The sequence below is a fragment of the Scyliorhinus torazame genome, chromosome 22 (genome assembly GCF_047496885.1).
Source record: "Scyliorhinus torazame isolate Kashiwa2021f chromosome 22, sScyTor2.1, whole genome shotgun sequence".
Taxonomy (NCBI): Eukaryota; Metazoa; Chordata; class Chondrichthyes; order Carcharhiniformes; family Scyliorhinidae; genus Scyliorhinus; species Scyliorhinus torazame.
This window is the reverse complement of record NC_092728.1, coordinates 66,991,034-67,000,727: the sequence shown is the minus strand read 5'-3', so window position 1 is coordinate 67,000,727 and position 9,694 is coordinate 66,991,034. Positions and strand designations below refer to the sequence as shown.

The window sequence follows — 9,694 nt, the reverse complement described above, 5'->3', positions numbered from 1 at the left end:
GTGTCCCTTTAGTTCGGGAGTCTCTGGGACTCCTTTAGGTAGCTGTCTTGAGGGGGGCTCTTTAGTTAGGGAGTCTCTAGGTGAGGTGTCTCAGGGAGGTCCCCCCTATCCATGGAACCTTTATGGGGGAGGGATTCCCCCCTATTCAGGGGTTCTCGAGGGAGCCCATATCCAGTGGGGCTCTGTGGGGAATTCCCTATTCAGAGGGTCTATTTGGCAGGGTTTCTATCCAGGAGGTCTGAGGGGGGAGGAGGGGGGAGGAGAGGGGGGGGGAGGAGGAGGGGGAGGAGAGGGGGGGGGGGAGGAGAGGGGGGGGGAGAGGAGAGGGGGGGGGAGAGGAGAGGGGGGGGGAGAGGAGAGGGGGGGGGAGAGGAGAGGGGGGGGAGAGGGGGGGGGGGAGAGGAGGGGGGGGGAGAGGAGAGGGGGGGGGAGGAGAGGGGGGGGGGAGAGGAGAGGGGGGGGGAGGAGAGGGGGGGAGAGGAGAGGGGGGGGGAGGAGAGGGGGGGAGAGGAGAGGGGGGGGGGAGGAGGAGAGGGGGGGGGGGGAGGAGAGGGGGGGGGGGAGGAGAGGGGGGGGGGGGGAGGAGAGGGGGGGGGGGAGAGAGGGGGGGGAGGAGAGGGGGGGGGAGAGAGGGGGGGGAGGAGAGGGGGGGGAGGAGAGGGGGGGGGGAGGAGAGGGGGGGGAGGAGAGGGGGGGGGAGGAGAGGGGGGGGGAGGAGAGGGGGGGGGGAGGAGAGGGGGGGGGGGAGGAGAGGGGGGGGGAGGAGAGGGGGGGAGGAGGAGGGGGGGAGGAGGAGAGGGGGGGGGGAGGAGAGGGGGGGGGAGGAGAGGGGGGGGGGAGGAGAGGGGGGGGGGGAGGAGAGGGGGGGGGAGGAGAGGGGGGGGGGGAGGAGGGGGGGGGGGGGGAGGAGAGGGGGGGGGAGGAGGAGGGGGGAGGGGGGGGAGGAGGGGGGAGGGGGGGGGGGGAGGGGGGAGGGGGGGGGAGGAGGGGGGAGGGGGGGGGGAGGAGGGGGGAGGGGGGGGAGGAGGGGGGGAGGAGGGGGGAGGAGGGGGGGGAGGAGGGGGGAGGAGGGGGGGAGGAGGGGGGGGGAGGAGGGGGGAGGAGGAGGGGGGGGAGGAGGGGGGGGAGGAGGGGGGGAGGAGGGGGGGGGAGGAGGGGGGGGGAGGAGGGGGGGGAGGAGGGGGGGGGGAGGAGGGGGGGGGAGGAGGGGGAGGGGGGGGAGGAGGGGGGGGGAGGAGGGGGGGGGAGGAGGGGGAGGGGGGGAGGAGGGGGGGGGAGGAGGGGGGGGGAGGGGGGAGGAGGAGGGGGGGGGAGGAGGAGGGGGGGGAGGAGGAGGGGGGGGAGGAGGGGGGGGGGAGGAGGGGGGGGGAGGAGGAGGGGGGGGGGAGGAGGGGGGGGGGAGGAGGGGGGGGGAGGAGGGGGGGGGAGAGAGGGGGGGGAGGAGGGGGGGGGAGGAGGGGGGGGGAGGAGGGGGGGGGAGGAGGGGGGGGGGAGGAGGGGGGGGGAGGAGGGGGGGGGAGGAGGGGGGGGGAGGAGGGGGGGGGAGGAGGGGGGGGGAGGGGGGGGGAGGAGGGGGGGGGAGGAGGGGGGGGGAGGGGGGGGGAGGAGGGGGGGGGAGGAGGGGGGGGGAGGGGGGGGGGAGGAGGGGGGGGGAGGGGGGGGGGGGGGAGGAGGGGGGGGAGGAGGGGGAGGGGGGGGGGGGAGGAGGGGGGGGGGGGGGGGTGGGGGGGGGGGAGGAGGGGGGGGGGAGGAGGGGGGGGGGGGAGGGGGGGGGGAGGAGGGGGGGTGGGGGGGGGGGGGAAGGGGGGGGGGGAGGGAGGGGGGTGGGGGGAGGAGGGGGGGGGGGGAGGAGGGGGGGGGGAGGAGGGGGGGGGGGGGGAGGAGGGGGGGGGGAGGGGAGAGGAGAGGGGGGGGAGGAGGGGGAGGGAGGGGGGGGGGAGGAGGGGGGGGAGGAGGGGGGGGGAGGAGGGGGGGGGAGGAGGGGGGGAGGAGGGGGGGGGGGAGGAGGGGGGGGGGGAGGAGGGGGGGGGAGGAGGGGGGGGGAGGGAGGGGGGGGGGGAGGAGGGGGGGGGAGGAGGGGGGGGAAGGAGGGGGGGAGGAGGGGGGGAGGAGGGGGGGGGGGAGGAGGGGGGGGGGGAGGAGGGGGGGGGGGAGGAGGGGGGGGGGGGGAGGAGGGGGGGGGGGAGGAGGGGGGGGGGGGAGGAGGGGGGGGGGAGGAGGGGGGAGGAGGAGGGGGAGGGGGGGGAGGAGGAGGAGGGGGGGGAGGAGGAGGAGGGGGGGGAGGAGGAGGGGGGGGGAGGAGGGGGGGGGGGAGGGGGGGGGGGGAGGAGGAGGGGGGGGGGGAGGAGGAGGGGGGGGGGGGAGGAGGAGGGGGGGGGAGGAGGAGGGGGGGGGGAGGAGGAGGGGGGGGGGGGAGGAGGAGGGGGGGGGGGGGGGAGGAGGGGGGGGGGGAGGAGGTGGGGGGGGGGAGGAGGAGGGGGGGGGGAGGAGGAGGGGGGGGGGGAGGAGGGGGGGGGGGGGGGGGAGGTGGTGGGGGGGGGGGGGGGGAGGAGGTGGGGGGGGGAGGGGGGGAGGAGGGGGGGGGGGGGGAGGGGGGAGGAGGAGGGGGGGGGGGAGGGGGGAGGAGGAGGGGGGGGGGGGAGGGGGGAGGAGGAGGGGGGGGGGAGGGGGGAGGAGGAGGGGGGGAGGAGGTGGGGGGGGGGAGGGGGATGGGGGAGGAGGAGGGGGGGAGGAGGAGGGGGGGGAGGGGGGGGGGGGAGGAGGGGGGGAGGAGGGGGGGGGAGGGGGGGAGGAGGGGGGGGGGAGGGGGGGAGGGGGGGGGGGGAGGAGGGGGGGAGAGGGGGGAGGGGGGAAGGGGGGAGGGGGGAAGGGGGAAGGGGGAGGGGGGAGGGGGAGGGGGGGAGGGGGAGGGGGGAGGGGGAGGGGGGAGGGGGGAGGGGGGGAGGGGGAGGGGGGAGGGGGGAGGGGGGAGGGGGGAGGGGGGAGGGGGGAGGGGGGGAGGGTCCCCCCTATACAGAGTGTCTCTGTGGGGGTCCTCCAAATCCAGGGAATCTCGGGAGCTGTTCCATTATTCAGGAAATCTCCCTATCCAGAAGGTAAAAGGAGAGTCCCCCTATTCAGGTGGAACCCAGAATCGAGGTTGGGTTGGCTGAATCGAGATGCAGGTGGAGGGCTGCTGTGATGCAGGGGGGGGTTGAGGGGACTGCTTTGCGATGTGCGGGGGGGGTCGCCAGCCACGGGACCTCGCTATCGGGCCGTCCAATAGCAAGATTCCCTTGTATTCCCCGCCATGCATAAACTTGCATGGCGAGGGATACTGAATTACTTCCTGATTTGTGTCCCCAGTGGCTGCACAAATCATTTCAATACACCTCCGGTGGGAGAACATAGGGCTGGATTCTCAGATTTTGAGGCTATGTCCAGAGGATCCGTGGCATTTTACATGGGAAAAAACGGCGCCACCCCCAGCACCAATCCTCCGGCCAGTGAGGGGCTAGCAGCCACGGCATGTAAATTGCCAGGCATGCATGAAATAAATGGCCAGAGAATTGCCGGGTCCGTGACCGCGCATGGGTATTGGCGACAACCTGCAAGGGTCGCGCCATACAACGTGGTGCCGGCCGTGCACAGACCCGACCTGCCAGATAGCACCCTCTTGGACAACCCCTACCAGCCTTCGCCGAAGCCTCCTGGCCATCAGCTCCCGCCCAACTGTGGAGGCGTTGGACACAGTCCTCAGCCGCCACGCCGGGTTCCCAACCTGCTGAGACCACACATCAACGCACGGTCGGGAACCCAGCCCCATCGGGGGCGGAGCATCGGGGGTAGGGCCTTCAGGTCCCCCCCTTTAATATGGGAGTCTCTAGGTGAGGTGAAGATGCCGTTTTGGAGGGGGCGGAGCATGCGCAACCTGCGTAAAACAGGGACTGGTCCCGATTCGGTAGTAAAACTGGATTCTCCACCCAATCGCCTATTACAAAATCGCCGTCGGGAAATGGAGAATTCCGCCCATAGTCTCTCCAACGGATTTGTTGAACTTAGTTGCCTTGATAGGGTTTGGATCAGAAGCAAAGATACTCACTGCAGCTGTGCACAAGGTAAGACAAACAACTAGACTTCTCATTAAAGATCAGGTATGGTCCACAAGGTTAGTGTCAGTGTAGGTCAATGACCTCCTGTGCTAAAAGTCAGATGCGGTCAGCTCAGTTCATATTCGTTTACGTCAGGAGCTTCCCATGCTAAAGGTCGATGTGGTTCAAAATCTGTTAATTTTTTGGATTAACAGATAAAGGATATTCAACCTGTACCTAGAATTATCACAAACCAAAGAGTCAAAATATAACTGACAACACTGCCCTTCACTGTGCTGATGAAGGAGGACCTGGCAGTATACTTTCATTCAGCCATTCATTTTTGCTTTCTATTTTTCCCTGGGTATGTTAACTGTCACGTTGGCCAGGTGGCTATTTTCCTTTTGAGGGCCTAAGACGATGTCAATTGGCTTTTCAGCAGAGGAAACATCACAGCCAAGCAGATTTCAATTACATTTGTACCCATACAAGGTAGATAAGTGAGTAACTAGATAATTTGAGTAGCAAGAACTTTGCCTGAATGTATATTCCCTATGATACTGGAGCACTAATGCCACTCCCAGTATCCATGTCAAAGACAGGTGAAAGTGGTGAAAAAAAGATTGACAAAGGATGATACTAGAATGGAGGAGTTATAATCAGAAGATTGAACAGGCTGGGCTTCTTTTCTCCAGAAAACAGAAGGCCAATCGGTGATCTTTAAAATTAGAAAAAGGCTAAATGTTAGATGTAGTGATACTTCCACTTGTGGGACAATCTGATACTAGAGGCCATAAACATGGTAATCACCAAAAATATCCAAGAGTGTCTTCTGGGAGAGGTTAGAATGTAGAACTTGCTGTCAGTCATTGGGAGCAAATAGAATGCTGTGTTTCAGGGGGATCAAGATAAGGAATTGAGGATGAAATAAATAGAGGGATATGTTGAGCAAATGAGATGAAGTAGAGGACATTTGGCTGGAGGACGTAAGCTGTTGGACCTGCACTGATTCTCCCCTTCTCCCGCCCTGTCAAATAATGTCTGAGATCAGCTAATTTAGTGCCAAGCAAACTTAGCTTAGTTTATGATATTATTGTCACACTGGTTGATGCATTTAACCAATAAAATCACTCAAAGCCACATACTGCAACAGCTTTAGACCATCAATACCAGAATGAAAACGTCAAAGAAAAACCCCTCCCTTACCAGTTATAAGATATCTTTGGCGGTAGAGTTTTTGATGGGAGGTGAAACTGAAGTGGTCTACAAGCTGATTAAAATACAATTCCTTGAAATATGGATCTGGAACCGTTACTTTAGTCACAGATTCCATGACACTGACTCCTTTGTCACTGACACTAAGGATTGTTTCATCCACTTCAGATTTATTATCATTGACAGCAGCATTTGTGTCTTCGGTGCTGGTGAAAATGGATTTGGTATTAAAGGTTTGGGTGCTAGAGACAGTGTCTGTATCCGTGATGTTGATCTCTGGGACTTTGGAGCCAGCATCTGTATCTGTGATAATAACTTCTGGGGCTCTGGTGGCAATGTTTGCATCTGTGACAATAACATCTGGGACGCTGGCAACAGCGTCTGCATCTGTGATAATCACGTCTGGAAATTTGGCGACAGTGTCTTTATCCGTGACATTCACGTCTGGGACTTTGGCGACAGTGTCTTTATCCGTGACATTCACATCTGGGACTTTGGTGACAGTATCTTTATCTGTGACAATCACGTCTGGGACTTTGGTGACAGTGTCTTTTTCTGTGACAATCACATCTGGGACTTTGGTGAAAGTGTCTTTATCTGCAACAGGCACGTTCAGGGCTTCCGTGACACTGTCTTTCTCTGTGACAATCACATCTGGGACTTTGGTGAAAGTGTCTTTATCTGCAACAGGCACGTTCAGGGCTTTCGCGACGGTGTCTTTCTCTGTGACAATCACACCTGGGACTTTGGCGACAGTGTCGTTATCTGTGACATTCACATCTGGGACTTTGGTGACAGTGTCCTTATCTGTGACATTCACATCTGGGACTTTGGTGACAGTGTCCTTCTCTGTGACAATCACATCTGGGACTTTGGTGACAGTGTCCTTCTCTGTGACAATCACATCTGGGACTTTGGTGACAGTGTCCTTATCTGTGACAATCATATCTGGGACTTTGGTAACCGTGTCTTTGTCCCTAACAATCACGTCTGGGACCTTGTTGCCCAGTGCATTAGTGATATTTGCGGAATTTTTGACAGTGAGAGTTTCTGCATCCTTGGTGCTAATGCCTGAAACACTGGTATTGGTGCCCGCACCCTGGGCGTTGTTGCCAATAATCTGAATGTCCACTGGACGCACATGTTCCTCCAGAAGGGTGGTCGAGTCGGGTTCCACTTCCTTGATCACAAGGAACACTTGCGCGGGGCCGCTCCCAATGTTACCTTCGGGCAACAAGAAGCCAGACTTGGTGGTGGGCGTCCGGCGGGCGGCTTTCTGCTTTCGGGCTGGCGATTCGGGTTTGGGTTTCTCCGGTTCCCCTTCTTCCAGGGGCTTATGCTTCCTCTTCTTGGGCGCCCCCGGCTTCTGCCCTTTGGGACTTTCCGATTGCTCGGACAGGGTCAGGATCGGTAGCCAGGGCGGAACCTCCTCCAGCAGCACCGCCTGGTCGACCAGCAGCGGGGTCGGGGAGCTGTGCTGGGTGTCGGCGAGGCTGGGCTCGGGCAGCTGCATCACGATGGTCTCCTCCACCAGGGCGGGCGGCTGCGAGGTGGTGGTCGTCTCCGGGGGGCCCGACGATATCTTGATGAGGAAGGGGTGCCAGGCCGACTCTGTTAGGCCCGACGCCGTCCCGGTGCCGTTCTCCGGCGTCTCCTCCATGTCGATCTCAATTTTTAGCGGCGTCCCCGGCGTCGTCGTGGTGGCGGTGGTGGTGGTGCGGTCACTTTCCCCCTCCCGCTTCTCCTCCTCCTCATCCAGCTCGATGAGCAGCGACCGCGTGCCGCGGTCCGCCTCGGTGGCGGGGCTCGGGCTCGGCTTCGGCGTGCGCGGCACCACCCGCTGGCCGGACGGCGCGGTGAACCACAGCACCAAGAGCAAACCGAACGGCCCACTCCACTTCATGGCCGCCGGCGCCATTCCCAGAGCAGCCGGCGCGTGACACCACCGCCGCCGCGTGACCAACCGTCACGCCCATTGTTGTCAGGCTTTTGGAACGCGCCCGCGCACCCCTGCCGCGGCTGCGCGGCGCAGGGATGGATCAGTTCGTCGGCGGGCAGGCTGCGGCTGCGCGGTAGGTTTAACCCCGAGCGCCGGCTGTTGCGCCTGCGCGGCGATTGGCCCTGATCATTCGTTCTGAGGATAAGGCGACAGTGGACGGCAGTGAAGAGACAGAGATGCCCGTTAAGTTACCCCCAAGCGAGAACATTCCCGTACTTACGCCGGAACCTTTTGGCCGGCTTTACCCTTCTCGGATTGTTCCGCAAATGGCCGGAGGCGCGGAAATGAGCTGGGTAGTCAAACCCTTCAAGAACTCGCTGCATTGTTCGCCCCCTCCCACAACAGTGCAACAAGAGGCAAAGAGTGGGGATAAAGGGGTCCTTTTCAGGATGGTGGCCGTGACTAGGGGTGCTCCCCAGGGGTCAATGCTGGGACCACAGCTAGTCACGATACACATAAACGATCTGGAAGAAGGAACTGAGAGCATTGTTGCTAAGTTTTCAGATGTTACAAAGATATGCAGAGGGGCAGGTAGTGTTGAAGCCAGGAGGTGCAGAAACACCTGGACAGGCTAGGAGAGTGGGCTGAGAAGTGGCAGATGTGGAAACGTTTGAGGTTAAGCACTTTGAGAGGAGGAATAGAGGCATAGACTATTTTCTAAATGGGAAAAGGCTTTGGAGATCAGAAGCACAAAGGGACACTCAGGAGTCAGAGTTGAGGATTCTCTTGAGGTTGACGTGCAGGTTCAGTTGGCAGTTATGAAGGCAAATGCAATGTTAGCATTCATTTTGAGAGGGCTAGAATACAAGAGCAGGGATGTACTGCTGAGGTTGTATAAGGCTCTGATCAGACCCCATTTGGAATATTGTGAGTACTTTTGGGCCCTGAATCTAAGGAAGGATGTGCTAGACATGGGGGGGGGGGGGGGGGGGAGGGTCCAGAGAAGGTTCAGAAGAATTATCCTGGGAATGAAGGGCTTGTGATATGAGGAGAGGTTGAATTCAGAAGGATGAGGGGGGATCTCATTGAAATTTACAGAATACTGGGAGGGCCAGATAGAGTGGACATGGCAAAGATGTTTCACTAGTAGTAGAGACTAGAACCTGAGGGCTCAGACTGAAGGGACGATCCATTAAACCTGAGATGAGGAGGAATTTCTTTAGCCAGAGGGTAGTGAATCTGTGGAATTATTTGCCGTGGAGGTAAAGTCATTGAGTGTCTAAGACAGAGATAGATAGATTGTTGATTAATAAGGCGATTAGGAGTTACAGAGAGACGGTAAGAGAATGGGGATGAAAAACATATCAGCCACAATTGAATCACGGAGCAGACTCGTTGAGTCGAATGGCCTAATTTTGCTTCTACATCTTATGATCTATGGTCTTAGTTCCCTGCCCCGTAACAGTACATTTACCCTCCCCGAACAATGCAACCCCCTCCCCCAACAGTGCATCCCCCTCCCCGCTACATTGCATTCACTCTCCCCACAACAGTGCACTGCCTCCTACCAACAATGCACCACCCCCCTGAGCGAGTGCACATTTCCCCTCTCCCCAACAGTGCTCCTCATCCCCACCAAAAAGTAACAGCAGATTGTGTGTCTATAAACGCTTCTTTGATCATTGCTTCCACATTGATGAGGACTGGTGAAAAATAACATCCTTATCACGCTCCTTTTCCAATTTCACATGGTTCCAACTCCCCTTTGGCTACTCAATGATGCTGTTTGTACCATGTTCAGAGATTTTATGAGGTGTCTATTTCTCCAGTCTAATCTAATGTCTTTCTGCACTGCCAAGAGCTTAATCCGGTCAGCCTGATTGAATGTGTTTTCAAAATCTGCAAAATAAACATTCCTGTCCAAATTCTAAACTGTGTTCACTTATTAATCTAATAATGGCAATTGCTTCTCTTGTCCCTCTTCTTCCCTGGAAACAAACTTGTCATCTCCGGTGTAGTTCTGTGCCTTCCTATTAATTCTTTAAATGTCAACACAACCTTTGGTGCATGGACAATCAGAATTATGCAAAAGTCAGAACATCGGGATGCCATTGCCTTCTGCCAAAGCTGATTGTTATTGTCTGCATGATGTCCCCTGGGCAAGGCCTGGATAGAGTGGACGTGGAAAGGATGATTCCACTTGTAGGAAAAATTGTAACCAGAGGATACAATCTCAGACTAAAGGGATGGTCCTTTAAAACTGAGATGAGGAGGAATTTCTTCAGCCTGAGGGTGGTGAATCTGTGGAACTCTGCCGCAGAAAGCTGTGGGGGCCAAATCACTGAGTGTCTTTAAGATAGAGATCGATAGGTTGTTGATTAATAAGGGGATCAGGGGTTTTGGGGAGAAGGCCGGAGACTGGGGATGAGGAAAATATCAACTATAATTGAATGGCGGAGCAGACTTGATG

General features: G+C 59.5%; 1 protein-coding gene across 1 annotated transcript in view; it reads right to left on the bottom strand.

Annotated features, from left to right (window-relative positions):
- Positions 1-7,248, bottom strand: part of LOC140399100 (uncharacterized) — a 115,177-nt gene extending 107,929 nt beyond the window's left edge. The window contains exon 1 of the mRNA XM_072488264.1: positions 5,277-7,248. Within this exon, the coding sequence (XP_072344365.1) occupies positions 5,277-7,203 (1,927 nt within the window). The 5' untranslated portion in view covers positions 7,204-7,248. The remainder of the gene's footprint in view (positions 1-5,276) is intronic.
- Between the last annotated feature and the right edge of the window lie 2,446 nt (positions 7,249-9,694).